General features: G+C 45.0%; 2 protein-coding genes across 3 annotated transcripts in view; both read right to left on the bottom strand.

Annotated features, from left to right (window-relative positions):
- Nucleotides 1–168: 168 nt before the first annotated feature.
- ZNF436 (zinc finger protein 436) lies at nt 169–7,858 on the bottom strand. Its single transcript, XM_037828224.1, has 4 exons — nt 7,366–7,858; nt 6,011–6,103; nt 5,092–5,218; nt 169–3,086 (listed from the first exon to the last, which is right to left on the bottom strand). The coding sequence occupies exons 2-4, from the start codon at nt 6,041–6,043 to the stop codon at nt 1,834–1,836; spliced, it is 1,413 nt and encodes a 470-aa protein (XP_037684152.1). The 5' UTR covers nt 6,044–6,103; nt 7,366–7,858; the 3' UTR covers nt 169–1,833.
- Nucleotides 7,859–13,777: 5,919 nt separating this feature from the next.
- The window catches only part of TCEA3 (transcription elongation factor A3), a 36,337-nt gene continuing 31,467 nt past the window's right edge, over nt 13,778–18,647 (bottom strand). For both annotated transcript variants that reach the window (XM_037828223.1, XM_037828222.1), the window contains 2 exons: nt 17,437–17,508; nt 13,778–14,917 (listed from right to left, as the gene is read on the bottom strand). In XM_037828223.1, the coding sequence (XP_037684151.1) occupies nt 14,909–14,917; nt 17,437–17,508 (81 nt within the window). In that variant the 3' untranslated portion in view covers nt 13,778–14,908. The remainder of the gene's footprint in view (nt 14,918–17,436; nt 17,509–18,647) is intronic.

Below are 18,647 nucleotides of genomic sequence, written 5' to 3'. Positions count from 1 at the left end.
GAACAAAAAACATGATCCCTGCCCAAGTTTTTATTCACATAGGAGTGGCAGAATAAAGAAAGCCCCTTGGCAGAGTGGATTTTCACTTTTGTTAAATTTGAAGTTGTTTCATTTGCAAGTGATGCAGTCCCACACAGCTGTGGGTCACAATAACTCACTATAGTACACTAGCCAAGACAACCACTGGCTCCTTCAACACTAAGTTCCAAGGAGCTATGGCAGAATTTTTTTTTTTTTTTTAATGTTACAACATTCACAATAAAGCACAGCAGAAATTCCTTACTCTAGTTTCATCTTCTGGGCACCAATTCCCTCCCATCTCTACCTGATGCTTAGATAAGCATCAACATTTGAGATATTTCTTAATTCCTACTCGGGCTGAGATAAGAATTGACACTAATGGGTTTAAATTGGTTCAACTCTTATTTTACCCACTTATATTTATAAGATAGGAGGATGGAAATACATTCATAGCTAGGTTTCTGACTAGGCCAAAAAGTTCTTCATTGCCATATGAGATAATCCAATCTGAGACTGGGACAATCAAGCTATTTGTCCAGTCATTATCTCCCACAATTTACTGATACATATAAAACAAGTGCTTGGTTCTGTACAAAAACAGATCTTACAGGATAGTGCACATTAGCAGACTAGTGTTTACTTTTGTTTTTTCTTTTCATAAAGAGAGGGAAAAAAAAGGACATTTCTCATACTGGATTTAATGTCTGTAGTTCTGTCACATGATCAACATCACTTAAGAACATGCTACCTGTGTGTGACTGGCAGTTTTAGCTATTGGAAAAGCCATAGAATACATGTCTCACTGTACATACACATGCCCTAATGCAAGCTAAGATAAACACTGGGATGTGGCCCTTATCAAATCCTAATTTAAGCAATAGGGATGACTGATTTAAAAGGGTAGGGGGGAAAGAACCAGAAATGACCTGTATTCCTTGGGAAGAAACTCTGCGCTTCCTTCCATGAAGTGGTCAATTCCACTTGCTCCCTATACTCCACCATCACTCACAGTCCTATCTTTCCTTAAAGATATTTTCCCTCCAATGTTCCCTCCAGTGATCCCTAACAAAAATTTGCAAATTCTGATTAGTGGCAATAACAGAGGGGCATCTCTTGCTAGTCACCACCATTAATGAGTCCTTGGTCCCCAAATCTGTGTCTCAGTTTTTCTTTCAATCTATCTTCAGTTAGCTTTCACAAAGATACAATCTTTAAAAAATTTAAATAGAAACAGGGAAGAAGAAAAGTTATGATTACTGCCTTCACTGTGCAGAATCCTGCTCTCAGGAAGATAGAAAGATACAAATGAATGAGCAACTCAAAGAAAGAGCCCTTTGGAGGAATGTGCCCAACAACTATGGTGAGTGAATAGCTATGGCCACTCCAGCAGAGTCCCTGGTTGCCTTTTTCAAAACAGCCGTGACCATCCTACTACAGTCCATCATTTCCCTAGCATAGTTCTTTGGGCTAAAGCATGGGAGAAATTATTTTTAAAGATTTGTCCATTTTCAGGCCTGAACATTCACCAGCATTTATCCCCCAGTCTTCAGGTTTCCAGTTTTGTGGGGCTAATTTTGAAGAAGTAATTCATTACTATTGAGTGAGTAAAAATCCCTATTTTGTGGGAGGGAATACCATTCCCAAAGCCCTAGGTCAGAATTCCAAAAGGCTTGTCTTTTGTTGTTTCCAACTGTGGCCCACAACTAGAAAATTCAGTATGGTCAAAGAAACTCAGTCTTGAGGGGGCTGACTGATATAAAATAAAATTGTGCCTTCAACTAAATCATTTCTCAGTTATCATAATTATAGGACTTAGTCAGTATGAACTCTCTTATGTTTAATAAGCGCTGAGCTCCGGCTGAAACTCTTCTCACATTCGGTACATTCATAAGGCTTCTCTCCTGTATGAACTCTCTGATGAGTAATGAGATTGGAGCTCTGGGTGAAACCTTTTCCACACTGTACACACTCATAGGGCTTCTCTCCTGTGTGAGTTCTCTGGTGCTTAATCAGATCTGACCTTTCACCAAAGCTTCGCCAACACTCATTGCACTCATAGGGCTTCTCTCCAGTATGAATTTTCTGGTGTGTGATAAGGTGAGAGCTCCGACTGAAGCTTTTCCCACAAGCATTGCATTCGTATGGCTTCTCCCCAGTGTGGGTTCTCTGGTGCTGAACCAAGTGTGAGATGCGGCTGAAATTCTCCCCACATTCATTACAGTGGTATGGCTTTTCTCCCGTATGGGCTCGGCGATGGCGCACAAGGTCAGAGTTCTGGCTGAAATTCTTCCCACACTCATCACATTTGTAGGGCCTCTCTCCTGTGTGGACTCGATAGTGTTTGATGAGGTCAGATCTCTCACTGAAGCCTCGACCACATTCGTTACACTCATAGGGCTTCTCACCAGTGTGGGTCCTCTGGTGCTGAGCCAGGTGAGAGCTCCGGCTGAAGCTTTTCCCACACTCCTCACACTCATAGGGTTTCTCCCCACTGTGGGTCCTTTGGTGCTGGATTAAGTGAGATAGACGGCAGAAACTTTTCCCACACTCGTTACATTTGTGGGGCTTCTCTCCAGTGTGTATTGTTTGATGCTGAATGAGGTGAGAGCTTCTTCCAAAGCTTTTCCCACACTCATTACAGTCATAGGGCCTCTCCCCAGTATGTGTTCTTTGATGCTGAATGAGGTGTGAGCTCCGACTGAAGCCCTTTCCACATTCGTAACATTTATAGGGTCTGTCTCCAGTATGGGTTTTCTGATGTCGATTAAGGTCTGAGATCTGACTAAAGGCCTTTCCACAATGAGAACATATATGATATCTGATGCCTGTGTGGACTTCTTTATGGACAAGCAGATCAGTGACTTGTTGGAGAGGGTAGCTTACCCACTCTTCTGTTGTTAAATCTCCCCACTGTCTTTCCGACCTATTGCCACTTTCAAAGGCCTCTTCACTTTCAGGATTTTCTTCAGCATTCCCAACAGGTCTCTCAGATGCAGTCTCAAATTCTACATCTTCACTAATCTCTTGCTTTGGATTCACCTCATTGTCACTCCTGATCTCAAAATCTGTAATAAAGAATAATAATAGTAATACTGGTAAACATACAAAAAATTACCATGTACCAGGCAATGTACTAAGTTCTTTACCTGAATTATCTCATTTGTTATCACAACTCTCCTGGGAGGCTGGCATTTTGATGATCTCTACTTTATAAATGGGAAAACCAAGATCCAGAGCAGTGAAGTGATTTGCTCAAGGATATACAGTAGCAAATTCAAACTCAGGTCTAGCTGATAAAAGTTTATGCTCTGTACCAGTACTATTAACGCTTCCTTATGGAAACTATATATTCCTGATATTTTGAAAGAAGAAAACAACCAGAAATGGACTCTAAATTAGAAACTCTAAAAGCCAAAAGCCTACATGTTTTTATGTGTGTGCATATGTATATTTATATATATTTTTTAACTTGTCAAGACTACATCTTATCATTATATAATATTTACTAGGACTTACTAAGTTAGTATGGAGAAAAGCAAAATTTTTATTTCTCTGTCATGTCTTAGTTGACAAGGAAAGTGACGGCTAAATGTCACTTGCTACTTTCCAGTGGCTTTTAAATGAAAATAGGGTTGGGAAAGCTGGAGAAGGCAAAAAGATGCCTGGCTCAAAATATTTTTGACAATGACTAGGTATACTTCATAGTCTTCAAATGAAAATACACAAAATATACAACCACTGTCTGAAAGAATTTTCTATTAGGCACTGCATTTTCAAAATTGTTACACACACACACACACACACACACACACACACATATATATATACACACATACATACATATATATATATATATACACACACTTTTCAGAAAGAGATTACTAGGTATGTTGGGAGGAAAAGGTACATGGATAAATTAGTTTAGTAAAGGGTGCATACAACATCCTCTCCTTAGAAATTCACAATGCCACGGAAGGTTCTGAGGAGTCCTGAGATAAAGAAGACTGGTAAATATTATTTAACCCACTCCAAAACTTATTTGGGCAAGAAACCTTTTTTTTTTTTTTTTTTGCTGCTTCTATCCTTCTGACTAGTGCTCCTTTGGCTGGACTATGGAAATGTAAATTTATATTTCTCTATGATTTTTATTTCTTGCTTTTGTTAGATTGGGTGGAATATTTGGGTTACAGACTGTGATAGATCTTGGTAAATAATTTATGGTTGCTTTCCTAAAGGAGGGATCCAAGAAATTTGGAATACCAGAGAGAGCCCAAGTTTAAAAGGAAACCCCTCACAGTAGCCTTTTGTTCTGAAAAGGCTATGGGAATAAACATTTCAAAGAAAGGATTAGTCCTAGTGAGTAGCAGATGACCTAGTGAACCATACACTGTTGCTAGCTTCTGTCAAGTCTTAACAAGAGGCAAAGTGAGTCAAAAGACTGTTCAGCTCAAGAATATACTGTTTATTCCAGCTGTACCCAGACCAAAGGGTAGCTAAGAGAGAAGACAGGTTTGCCCACCATCAAAAAAATTAGCGCTCTTCTCTAACAAAATTCTTCATTCTCCTGGAAGAACACTGACACACTGGAAATCTAAGATCAACTCTGAAACATCTCTAGATGAGAACCTCCAGATAATAAAGAATGTGAGGCAGAGCTACGACTCTGAAGGCAAAACAAACACAAAAAGGTGATTTCTGCTCTCCTATGAACTTGGGTCAGAACTCCCTCATCTCCTAGCACCCCAGAGTCAAAACACCATTTACAGGGGCATTTATATGCTGGCAAGAACCATTATGCCAGACCTGTTTGGTCAGTGATCTGTGCAAACAGGCTGGAGAATGGCAAATGACTCAGAGCACAAGAAATCTGAATGTTTTAAAATGCACAGCAACATTCTTCCTTTTTAGTTCATATGATCTGGATGTTCCTATATTCAAGATTTGCCTGAGGCACTCAACCCAAGCCAAAATTCAATTAAGTCCTTTTAAAAAAATCAAACAACTAGGTTGTGGAAAGCCGTTTTGACACAGTCTCAAAAACCTGGGGGTGAAGAAAGGTGGAATCCTTACCTAGTGAGACAACATTTCCATAATTCTCCTGCATAACATCTCTGTAAAGGTCCCTTTGTGTAGGGTCCAGAGGCCTCCATTCTTCCCGGGTGAGGTACATGGCCATATCTTCAAATGTCACCGGTGCCTGAAATCACACAAATGCTTCCTCACTACTTGGTACCTAGTTCCAATTTTTCTTGAAATTACAGACACAGCTAGAAATGTTGAGGAGGCAAGCAGAAAGTGTTAAATCTGATCTATGAAGTCCAAAGAAAAACATAAACAAGCCAAAAAGAGATATGGTTTTTAAAAAAGGCAGGGGGCAATTTTTGAGCTAATTGCTCTGGTCCCATGGCCAGACATCGCTGCCCTACCTGGAAACTTTATCCTCAAGCCATATCTTTCTCAGAACACATCTAGCACTTACATGGCTCCCAACCTTTACTCACAACATTCCTCTTCTCCTGGAATATCTTTCTCAAGACTGTGAAATCCTGCTCTTCTTCATGGTTCTGCCCCAATACCAACTACTTTTCAACGTCCCCCATTTCTCCGCTCCGCTCCTCCTTCGGACGCCCAATTCAGAATTAATCATTCCCATTTCTCGGTTCCCACACCACGGCACTCTGCTCCTACCAAAAGCAGCGCACTTTATCACACTGTATCACGGTCAGCAGGATGCGTCTGTCTCCCTACAGATTGTAAGCAGGCGGCAGGGCCCGTCTCATCCATCTTTTGTCTCTCCGTATTTAAAGGCATACAACAGGTGCTCAATAATTGCCTGTTGATGGCTATACTGGCCTGGTACTAAGTACCTGGAGGCATAAAACCGAATTACTAATTCCAGGGAATTTCCCACAGGGGTTTGCAGAGCAAAGAAACGCCCGGACGAGGTGGGTAGGCAGAGGCAGGGTCCGAGAAGCCACCCCGGGCTTACCTGGGACCCAGCCATGAGCAGGGTGGCAGCCATCTCGGGCGCAAGGGTTCGCCTCCCGGGAGAGAGAGCAGGAAAAGCAGCGAGCAGACAGCGCTGAAGGAGGCGAAAAGCAGGGCGTGAGGCACGGAAAACAGGCCCTGCCCACTCCCCAGGGCTGGAGTTCTGGCAGCAAGGAGGGCGGGGAGGGCCCTGAACCGGGCCGGGTCACTCTCTCCTTCCTGACCCTCTAACGCGACCCGCCCTTTACGTCTCCGCCACCACGGGGTGGAGGCATTGCCGGATGTACGAGGACAACCCCCTGGCTCGGTCTCTCCCAGGCCGGGGGTCAGGCCGATGCGGTCTCAGGGTGGAGGCTCTCAGCCCAGCCCACAGAACGCCTCTGCTCTTCCATCTCGAGGCGGGGCCCTTTCCGGCAGCTGTCTCAGCCAATCAGCAAGCAAAGGTGGCAGAACGCTCTGCCAATTAGATGCCGGCACTAGACCCGCCCCCTGCACGGTGGCTGAGCACCACTATCACGCCTGCGCCTTTCCGGGTGGCCTGCCGGGAGTTGGAGTTCCATTCCTGCGTACAAAGGCCAGTCTGAGGCCAAAAGCCAAGGAGGGAAAAGAACAAAAGGGTGAAGAAAAAAGCGTATCCTCCTAGCCGGGGCGGAGTATCTTCCGCTTTCTTCTCTTGGGGACCCCAGCCAGATCAAGCCGGGAGGTTGCCCTGCCTCTCCTCACTTCCCTAGAAGCTTCTCTTGAGTTGGACCTTAACCGCGACGTTGGACCCAATTTAGGTGCTGTCCTGTGTTGAGCTCCCCTGGAACTAGCACTTATTTGACAGCTCAGACCTGAGGAGAAAGCTGCAGCCGCCCACTCCCCAGGGGCGACTCGGCAACCCTGGTATAACTTTGGGCCCCGCCCTAGCACTACAGCTCCCAGCCGTGCCTGCGGCATTCGCGTCCCGCAGCGCAGACTACAACTCCCGGCAGGCTGTGCGCCGCCGGTCCGGCTTGCGAGGGCAGCTCGCGGCTAGGCCTGGCAGTGTCTTGGTCCCGTCGCTATTAACCCTGTAGGGGTTGTCAACCTCGTCCTGAGAAGGGCTCCCCTTGAGGGGCGGGCAGAGTTGCGCCCTGCAGAGGGAAAGCGAAAACCCTGACGGAATTCAGAAGTGGGGATCGGGGCGGGGGGGGGCGTGCATGGAGGAGAGAGCCAGGTCCCAGGGCCGGGAAAGACCGTTCTTATCATCCCTGAGGGCTTGTCTGCTAAAAGGATATCTGGCGGCCACTTTCCCCGAAGGGAACCTGGGCCTCTGAGGGCCCTGAGTCGGCGGGCCCAAAGCGGAAAACCTGAGTTGGGAATGAACAGACTTACCTCTTGGTCCCGCAAAAGATCCACTAGATCGCCGGCGCCAAGATCTGAGAAGCCTCAAATAGATTCCAAAGCCACAGGCAGAGTTCTCTGAGATCTCAGGCGTTCAGAGAGATTGTAGAAATTTGGCAGATTCCGGAGATCTCTGACCCGCAGGTAGATCTCGAATCCGGAAACTTGCAAGCAAAGCTGGGGTAGGCTGATCCCAAATATTCACAGATTCTCGTCACCTCAGACTCTTATGCAGCCCAGAGAAACTGGAGCAGCTGGCCAAGCAACACCACCAGCAGCTAAGCACTATTCAGCGGGAGTTCCTCCGAACGGAAGGACTTACAGCCTTCTCTTCCCCCAGCCAGGATGAGGGAATTAGACAATGGAAGCCGAGCACTAGGGAAAGCAGGCATTGTGCGTGGGGAAGAGTTCCCAGCTCGCTGTAGCCTTGGAGAGGGAAGTGATGGAAAAAGAATATAGCAGCTTATTAGGGACTCCCACCCTCTTCAAGTTATAAATATCCCTAGAACCTTGGCTACATGCCCGGAAGCCTGTTGTCTCTAACTGTACAGGAGACTTCTCTGCCTGGGCTGGGAAAGGGGCTTTTCTTTTGTTTTGCAGATATATCCACCCACTGAGTACTAAATTTTTTTTTTTTTTCAAACATGACTCCGGGCCATGCTTTTATTAGTGAGTGTCCTGTTCCCAGTGTCCAGTAATTTATGGTTAAATTACTCAAGTGTCTAAACAGAAGAACTAGGACCCAACCCATCCATAAGGCAGACTCCCCCACTCCCACTCCTCTTCCCACCCCCATCCGTGGGACTAGGAATTCTTTGGATACCACAGAATTGTACAACCTCCTCCATCTAAAATTTGATCTGGGCATCACAAAATTGAATCCCAGAGGGTACCCTAGATGCAGTGTCCCTGGTGGAAAGTGTAGGGGCCTTAAGGTCAGACAGATCTGGTTTAGAATTTGGGCCGTGTATCCTTTGGAAAGTCATTTAATCTCACTAAGCTCATTTCCTTTTCTTTAAAATGGAGATAATCAGACCTAAGGTGGTTGTGAGGAATCAGGTGACTTAAAGCACTCTGCACAGAGTAAGCATTCAGATGACAGCTGTATTATTATTAATCTTAATTGGTGGCAAGGGAGACTTCCAGAAAGGCCTGTGGGGGTCTTCACTGGTTCAGAAAATCTAGGAAGTTGAGTGACTCGATAGCTTTGACGATCTGCTGGAAATCCAGTGGAACCTGAAAGTTGGGCCAGCATGGGGTGTAGAGCCCAAAGAGCAGAAGTACTGCCAGAAAAACAGCAACTTGGGGGTCTCACTCTCAGGGAAGCCTCTGGGTCAGGGGTTAATAACCAAACTCCTTGGAACAAGGGGGGAAGGGATCATTTTAGACTTTGGCTGAGTAATTGCAGGTTCCTAACTGGGTCTAAGGCCGAGGTGAGGGCCTAAAGCCCTCAGCCCAGCAGGGCACCCTTTTCATCCCTCTTCTGACAGATTGCTTTGTAAACTTTCTTAGGCCCTTTCACCCTCTTGCTCCGGTGCTCTAAGCCCTGCTTTGTCCCCTTGCTGTTTCTTGAATTCTTCAAGCCTTCCTGGGGCAGGACCACTCTCCAAGCCCACTTGGCTGCTTGCCTCCTTCTGTAAGAGCTTTTCTCTTTCTTCACCTGGGACTCTCCAAAGGGTGGAGAAGAGAGGCTGAAAGCAGATATTAAAGTATGACTGTATTTGGAGCCCCTGAAGGGGAGCAGGGAAGAGGGAGAGGAAAGACAGTGGCTGAGGGGCTTCCTGTTGCAGCCTTCAGCTGGACTCTGGGGGTTGGGGTCACCAGAGGAGGAGATGGCTTCCTGCCTCATTGTTCAGAATTTCAGTGTTTCTCAGGAAAACTTAACTGTATGTGGGTTTTAAATCACCAACCTGAGAAGTTGTATTCGGCAAACAATGAGCGCCTACTCTGTGCAGAGGCAGCAGCAGAATCTATCACTGATGAAAGGGGCCAGGAGAACCAATTTCGGCTTTGACATTATTTCTAAGTGAGGTTATATATTACGTCGGATCCACTGACCAGTTTGACTGAAGACCCTCCTTGTATATCCCTGTGTCCATAACCAGACCACTGTGCCTATGGAGCACTATAAATGATTATATTTTAATAAATCCCATAATCATCCTCCTGAATGGCACAATTATATTTTTTTGTTAGAAGCATTAATTTGTTAAATATTGAAAAATATGCCTCAGTTTTTGTAATCCTGTTTTGCCATCTCTTCATTTTCAAATATAGCAGGCACCTCAAAAAATCAAAGTGACCTGGCTTCTCTTGACCTCTGAGAGGCCTGGCTAGGAGAGGGGATGAAGGCTTATCCTGCACAAGAAGGAGACGGGGGCATGGGGGGCACTGCAACTTACAAAAAGGCATTGCAGTCCAAGCTCTATAGTATAGGGATGAGCTTGTCTGCACCGAGGAGGGGGTAGAGTCATAGCTGGGGGGTTGGGGTGAGGCTTCACAGAGGAGGTGACATTTGAGTTGGCTCAAAAAGACTGTGTAGGAGTTTGTAATAGAGCGAAGGCATTCCAGTCTTGGAGAACTGCATTTGCAAAGGCAAGGAGGCATGAAAGGACACAGTGAGACAGGATTGAGTATGGCTTGAGGGAACAGTGGAGGCGTGGAGCAGCAGGGGGAGAAAGCAGAGCAGGGACAGTCTCTTATGTCCCCTTGCCTGCTTTCCTATTTGTGACTGCCTTTGGCTGTGGGTCAGCAAAGCTGGTGGTGAGATGCAGTTGGAAGGAGTCCTAGGAGCTGGCCTGGGTGAGAAAGGCAGATTGGCTCTGCGGGAGCAGTGGGGAGTGAAGGGGGTCCGGAGGCTCTCTATGACCTCATGCATTTCAGTTGGTTTTCTCCAGAGAGAATCAACATTTTCAAAAAAGGTAAACAACTGCATTAAAAATGTACAGCAGACTTTATTTAGTCGAAGTATTTAGACTACTTGAACACATCGAAGAGGCCCATATTCACTGAACACAGTTACTGTGCCCCTATTCTGTACCGGACTCTGAGCTGGAAGACAGGATACCGCCCCTCACAGTGACTGGACTGCTGAGGATTAAATGTTGAGAATGGCTGCAAAAATGCATTGCCCATGCCAGGCACAGAAGAGGGGCTTGGCAAATGCAGTACCTGTCATTTCTATAGGAGGAGGTAAAAATAAGTCACAAATGCTCTGTGAAGTGAAGCTGTATTTTAATGTGGCCCAGAGGGTCTGGGTTCAAATCCAGCCTCTGTCTCCTAGAAGCATGTTACTCTCTGAATCATGATTTTCTTGGTCTGTAAAAGGGGTATAATAATAGTGACCTTGTCCGTGGGGATCAGAGGGTTAGCTGAGAAGATCATTGTAAAGTGCTCCCTTATACTCAGTAATAACAATAGCTAACATTTACTAAGCAGTCACTATGTGTCAGGCATGATTCTAAGGGCTTTCCTTCTATTAGCTTAATGAACCCTCACAACAGCCCTTGGAGCTAGGTGCTATTATTGCTACCATTTTACAGATGGGAAATGGAGGCATGGAGAAGTTATATAATGTGCTCAAGATACCCAGTTGTATAATGTGCTCAATGATTAATATGCATTACTGACACTGTCATACATGGAAATAATAAATAAATCATCATCATGATGGTAGAATACCATGTGTGCTACGGGAGTGTCACAGTGTTGGGGAAGTTCTGAGGAACCGTCTCTTGTGGCCAGGGGTTCAGAGGAGGATGTGCATCTGAGGTGAGCCCTGAAGAATGGGTAAGATTTTGACCTGGGTTGGGGAGAACAGTTCAGGAGGAAGAAATGGAATGGGCAGTTACAGGCAGGAAGGCCCAGCAGGTATTCAGGAACAGCAGGTATTCAAAACCTTCCCTTAGGCTAGAGCATCAGAAGCAGCAGGGATGGGAGATGAGCCACCAAAAGACTGGCAGATGGAGGGGGACTTTGAAAGCCAGACAGAGTTTGAATTTTATTTGCTAGCTGGTGGAAATCCACTGAGGATGGTTGGGGGAAAGATATGATCAGAGCTCCACAGGGCAGATGCAGGTAAGGTAAGAAGTGCTTGAGTTGTAAGACCAGTGGAGAAGTCAAAGATGAATCTAAGGAATGAATTAGTTGACAAATAGAAAAGACAGCAGAGCAGACTTTTTTAGGATAAGATCTGCTAGGGAAAGTGATTGAACTAGAGGAAGGGGTAGCAACAGACAAGATGGAATTTAACAAAGAATCATGAATACTGAATATTTATTTAATTTTCTTTTTCTTAGTTGCTAGGGCATTAGAATAGTTAGAAGGAAAGAATTGAAATGGTGGAACTGTAATCCATATCATCCTTTGAAATTTGTTCTGTAGCTACTTGTTAAATGGTAATTTAAAAGCTATACCTTTTTGTATATATGTTGTATTTCACAATAAGGATATAACTGAAACTATGGTACTATAACTCATAGTAACTTTGGAAATTTACTATATATCTACTTGTTAAATCATAGTTTGAAAGATATTTTTGTATATATGTTATATTTCATAAGGAAATAACTGAAACTGTGGAATTACAACCTACAATCTTTGAAATTTGCTAACTACTAGTTAAATTGCACTTGGGAAGTTGTCACTTTTATTTTTATATGTTATATTCTACAATAAAAAAATGAAAAAAAAGATACAACAATAGTAATAATTTCCCCAGGGATGGGAGGGAGAAGATCCGAGTTCAGTTTCAGATTAATTGTATTTAGAGGGTAAGTGGGGTACTTGGGAGGAGATATCCAAATAGGCATTTGGTGATGTAAGTCCTTAGCTCAAGAAAAATCAGGGCTAAGGATAGAGATTTGGAAGTCTGGATGAGACTTCTAAGAAAGACTTATTCTATAGAGTATTTTAGACTTCTGCAACCCTTTGAAAGCATCTTCTAAACTGGTGACAGTATCTCGAGTGTGTTTCTGTTTTCAAGGTCTTTTGGCCATAATAGTCCGGGTGAGACCTTCTCTCCTCCATCCCAAGCATGTCACCTTTCTGCTTCACTTCATCTAAACATGTTTTTTCCCTTCTGTAAGGTAACAATATCCCCTCCCCTAGGAAACCTTCCTGGGTGGGCAGAAGTCAATGCTAACGCCATTGTGGCTTGCATGCATCCTCTTCTTCTTTAATATGGAGGAGGAGATGGGGTTAAACCATGTGTTTCAGCCAACAGCGTGTACAAAGGTTCTGGGACAAGGAAGAGCACAGCATGCTCTGGAGGAGTGAGGGAGGGCCAGTGTGGAGGGAGCACAGTGGGTGGAGCGTGGGCAGAGCAGAGGCCAGCCCTGCAGGGCATTGTAGGCCATGCCAAGAGCAGTGGGAAAAAATGGAAGTTTTTAAGTGGGGGTGGAGGAGTAGGGGACTGTAACATGATCAGATTTGCAATTTTGAAAAGCCTCTTCTGGTCATTCGCACTGGAGACGGTGAATTGGAGTGGGTCCAGAATGGACACAGGAAGACCAGTTGGGAGGTTATTAACGCCCGCTGATAAACACAATCTGTAGCCTGTTCTTGCTTTCCTGTGTCCTTTTGTGAATGTAGAGGGGTACTTTAAAGATGTGTAGACTTGAGCCGACTTGTTCTTTTGCTGTTTAATCTGACTCATCTCCTTCATAAATAGTAAGGTTATTTGGGGTAGAGGTTCAGTGTTTTGGTTTTGGTTTTGGTTTGGTTTTTTCTATGCTCAAAATCCTTATGACACCAGGAATGCACAATGGATATATGTAAAAAACTCACTCCAAAGTAACCCTTATTGACATTATTATTACATTGATAGTGGATGCTATTTTGTTCTGCTTTTGGTTTCTAGACATTTGGATAGAGGATTAGATATTACAAGGGAAAATCCAAGTATCTGAGCCCTACACTACGCCATGTGAGGTCTATGGACCAGCAGCATTGGCATCACTTGGGAACTTGTTAGAAATGAAAAATCTTAGGCCCCACCCCTGAACTACTGTATCACAATCTACATTTTAACACAATCCCCAGGAGATTCCCACCCATTTTAAAGTTAAGAAGCACCTGGGGATCTAAGCAGCCTCCCTCCACACTTTTATGGATAATACTCAGACCTCAAACATGGTATTTATCACATCCTATCTGGTGTGGAAGTCTCTGCCTATGGCTTATTTCCCCTGCCAGGCCATGAATTCCTGGAAGGTAGGGGCTGAGTCTTACATATAGTTCTGGATCTCACAGCATCAAGCACAATGATGGGAAGCAGGAGATCTGGGTTTTGGGCTTGGTTCTGCCTTTTATGAATTTACATGTTGTATCATCTGTGAGAGTGTTTTCAATCCTTACAAAGGACCTACCCCAAATATGACTATTTAAAGGCTGAAAATGGTAATATATTTCCATACACAGTTTATTTCCAGACTTCATCATCAGGAGGAGGAACCTGTCAGGTAGAAGGAGGAAAGCAATAACCAGTTCCGGAGTGGATGATGCCTGGGGTATATAATGAACTTGAGGCTGTAGTTACCTGAGCACCTGCCTGGGTGAACCACAACAGACAGAAACCAAGTGGCCTTTGCACAAAGGGGCCCAGGAGTTGTGCTTCAGCCATTTTAGTAAATACAGAGTCCAGGAGGCTCACCCTGAGCCTGCCTGAAGGCCAGGGACAGTCAGAGACTGAGCCCCAGCCAGCTGTCTGTGACAGGCCCACCAGATCTGCTCCCATGACTTTTTCAGAAGGTTCCAGCTTTGTCCAAATTTCTATCAGCTTAAAAAGCAAGCCAGTGTCATCATGGGAGAAGTACAATAAGGTCCCTTGTGCTCTAGAGACTTCCTTGGAAGCTCGGGCCACAGCTGGAGTAGTGAGGCACACAGTGCTCCAGCCTGGGCAGGTTCTGAACCTAAGGACCCCAAGGGGCCATGCTACTCAGGGGCACTGCTGTACTCCGAATGCCTGAGCTCAGAAGGATCTCTTCTCTGCCTAGAAGGACCAAGTCTGGCATCCTCGGAAGCCCTCAAAGCCAGCTATGAACAGGGAACAGCAGAGAGTTTGGGAAGAGACGAGGGTGTAGGGAAGAAACATTTCTACATGGTGTTTAAGTCATATCTGCCTAAGCCAAACCATGTACCAACTGTTCTGCTTGGGCAACTCTAGGGTTTCTCAATTTAGAAAAGGCTGAGAGGTTCAGATGCGAGGAAGCAACTCAAAGCAAAGATCTGACATTCCCTTGTCAAAAACATGGCATCTCAGCTATGAGGCTCTGAAGTCTCTGAGTTTCTACAAGAGGTTTGCAAACACAGACTCTTGGCATGTCACCCCAATTAGGCTTCCCCTATTAGCCAATTGTTATTAATGACTGATCATTAATTTGCAAAAGAATTCTCCCTCTGATCCCTACTACCCCATTCAGAGTTCAGCATTTTTCTTCATTTTCATTTTTATTTTGTCTCCAGTTCAAATGGCTTAGTACTTCCTCCTTGTTCTTCCTCACCTTGTTCACTGCAGTTCTAGCTGGTGGGTCCATCAGCAGAACTGCAAAACCAAAAGGCCATCAGAATGTGAGAGATCTCCCTGGGTCACCCAAGGAGGCTGTTGGGGAACATGAAAAAGAAGGTAGGGTCTGGAGCCAGACAGACCAGAGTCCAAATCCCAGCTCTGCCGTTATTAGCTCTGACCTTGGCAAATCATTCATCTGTAAAATGGGGATCATACTGCCAGTTAATGTGGGAATGATTAAAAGATTGTGAGAATTGTATAAAAATGTAGCTTATGAGGGGTGACAATGGGATTGGGAAAGCCATAAGGACCACACTCCCCTTTGTCTAGTTTATGGATGGATGAGTAGAAAAATAGGGGAAGGAAGGAAACAAATAAACAAACAGACAAAGGTACCAGTGTTCTTTTTTACTTTAATTGCTCTTTTTCACTTTAATTATTATTCTTGGTATTTGTGTGTGTGTGCAAATGAAGGTGTCAGGGATTGATTTAGGTGATGAATGTACAACTATGTAATGGTACTGTGAACAATCGAATGTACGATTTGTTTTGTATGACTGCATGGTATGTGAATATATCTCAATAAAATGAAGATTTAAAAAAAAAAAGATTGTGAGAGGTTTGGTGGCAGGCACGTGGTGGGCTCTCATTTCATGGTCAAGAACATCACTGTGATTACTGCTGATCACCTGGTTAGATTAGGTCTCCCACATGGTCCTGGACACTGCCTGAAATTGTTGTCCAGAGCCTTACAGCTGTCACTGGTAGTGGGCCCTTCTTCCTCAACTAATAAGAATCAGGGAGAAGGGGCTGGATTTGGGGTATGCAGAATGCTCTTTCTCCAAGAATAATACTCTGTGCTAGGCAGTATTAACGTGTTAACGTATTTCCTTCTCACAATCACCCTATGAGACAGGCACTCGTATCATTCCCATTTTTACAGTTAAAGAAATGACTCAGTGACTTACCCGAGCTCCCATAATACGACTAGGTGACAAATTCAAAATAATGAGTGATTTCTAGTTATACATGTGCTCAGATCTGCTTTGTATGGTTGTACAGGTTGTTCACCGCACAAGGGAGCCTGAAACTCAGCCCATGCTCTGCTTGCAAGCTCTGTACCCTGGCATAAGGCTTTGTCTGCCTAGAAGGGGATGCCTTTTTCTAATTTGACAAAGGCATCACATGAGCTATCAGAGGTCTGTTATGCTTTGTATGTATTACCTTCTTTAATCCTCAAAATAGCTCTGTGGGCTAGATATTAATATCCCCCTTTTATAGATGAGGAAATCTACAGTTAAGGTCACTTAGCTAAGTCACTATGTAAGTGCTAAAGCTGGGATTTGAGTCTGATGCCAAAGTCCATGCTCCAAACCACTAGGCCAAATACTGGCCCCCATCTCCAGGTGCTCAATAAATGAATAAAGGAAAACACATATTCATCTGGCTCTTCCATTTAAAAATATGGCAATTCTTATGAGGCCCCAGGCCTATCCAGACCTTTAATCATGTTGTAGAAAAATCAAACCATCAGGAATTTGGAGCATTGTTATTCAATGCTTGTTATTTAACTATTTCTGTAACTCAATTTCCTCACCTGAAAGTGAGAGTAATAGTATAAAGGACATTTTCCCACGTAGTTGTTTGCAAAGTGTATGTGAGTATGTAACAATCCTCACATCAACCCTAGGAGAAGGGCCTTATCATCACCCTTAATTTTGCTTCGGGAGGTGAATGAAATGCTCAGGGTCACATAGCGAGTAGGGCAGAGAGGGGACTTGAAACCAGGGTTCCCAACGACCAATCCCATGCTCAGTCCTGGGCTCCTTGCTAAGTGCCTTAAAACTTTTGGAGCACCGGTGACCAGACATCACACAGCACAGATTCAAAGCAGATGGTACTAGAAACTGACATGAATCACATAACCACACCCAGCTCTTTCAGAAGGCAGCTTGGCAGGAGGGAGCACTCTGGGAGGAGCCTTTGCTTGTCTCTCCTGCCTGAAAACAAAACCTCTGTCTTTGCAGGAGCTGAGGCAACCTAACATGGGTTACAGCCTTGGATAACCAAGGCTTTTCCAGAACTGCCTGAGAAGGGGAAGATGACCTGGGGGTATGTAGGGGCAACTCCCCTCTGACAGGGCTCAGATCTCCGAGGAGTCTCTCCTCCTGGCTGTGGCCAGGTTCAAAGGAAATACCATCTGTGAAAGCACTTTGCAAAGAGGTGTGGTCCAGATGCCCAGTGCTATTGTTTTTCCTGCCCTCTTTATATCTCCAATATCTAGAGGCTGAATCCACCTGTGCTCAAATGGCAGACCTGCCCGTCCTGTGATAAACTGTGGGCTGCTAACCTCCACCCCTACTGGGTGCCTCGGGGAAACTAAAAAACAATTGTGTATTCTCCCCACCACTTTATCAAAAACCTGCTGCTCTCTCTGGTGCTGCAGACACACTCTGTACAGGTTGGCAAGCCCCCCTTGGCTGTGGGTATTTACTCCTTAGGAGGGGAAGTGTCTGTGGATGACAGGAGAGGGAAAAAGATATAGACATACAGACCTTCCAGCGATTGCCACATTCGTTGCATAAGACAAAGGTAGTCATGGGCTCATCAGCGCTGCGTGTCTGCACCTGGAAGACAGAGAGGCGCTCACAGAGTCACTCCCCTGCTCTAGGACCTGCCATGTCTCCCGCTGTCTGTAAGAGCAAGTCCAAATCCCAGAGCTTGGCACTGTCATTCCCATCCCATTTTGGCACTTCCCTTATCACTGAGAATTCCTTAATGCATGCTTTCCTCTCCTCTCATAAGTCAATCACCTCACCTTTAGAAATCTCACTGGCTCTACTTCCCCTTTGCACTTTCACTCTTGTTGATGCCTCTAAATTGGTCTCTCCTCTTCTAGCCTCAAGACTCATCTCCTACAGGAAGTATTCCCTGACTCACCCCTGGACACACCCTGTTGGACATGCCTGACTGATCAGAAATTGAACAAGCTGGAAACATCCTAAGAGATCATCTAGTTCATCTCCCTGACTTTACAGGTAAAAGAATTGAGGCCCCAAGAGAGAAAGGGCTGAGAAGCTCAATGGGACTGTTTAACGTTGTTTACTAGTTTCTCATTCTCTCAACCACACCACAAGCCCTTCGGGTGCAGGAACTGGGTTTCCACCAGCAAGCCCTTTGCCTTCCCAGATTTGGCATTGGCATTCCCTGGCTCTCAATGGCTGATGCTTGATGGCCATGAAGGTAGCAAGTTGTCACTTCACTGACACACAGCAGTGAAAGTTGTGAGCTGAGAGTCTGTGGTGTGGGAGGAAGCCTCTCAGCTAATAAGTGAGCCCAGCAGTCTGCCAGGAGGACACAGCTCCGCACAGTCTTGTCACTGGAGAGCAGTGACAGCTGAGAAAGGATAGCAGTGGGGTTTCTTTGTGGGAGAATGCACAGGAAGCACGTGACTCCCCCATGGAATGTGCTTGGGAGAGAGCAGGAGCCTGTACAAATCTCCCCAGATTCCTAAGTCAGGCACTTCTCCGAGAGACCCCTCCTGGATGGCAGGCTGAACTATTTCTGCTGTAGCCACAGAGCACCACAGGCAAGAGGCTCTCGACAAATCTTGCTGGCCAAGTGGATGGAGGAATGAATTGAGTTCTAGGACGATTAGACACCCATTAGAATCCAAGAATATTGGTGCTCCAAGGGCATAACCCGCACAACCCAGAAACAGGAGGTGGTTCTCTGGTTTTAAGTCTTTTAAAGAGAAGGGGCCTCC

Source organism: Choloepus didactylus, chromosome 2, assembly GCF_015220235.1.
Source record: "Choloepus didactylus isolate mChoDid1 chromosome 2, mChoDid1.pri, whole genome shotgun sequence".
Taxonomy (NCBI): domain Eukaryota; kingdom Metazoa; phylum Chordata; class Mammalia; order Pilosa; family Megalonychidae; genus Choloepus; species Choloepus didactylus.
The sequence above is the reverse complement of the archived record's forward strand: the minus strand, read 5'-3'. Positions and strand labels throughout refer to the sequence as shown.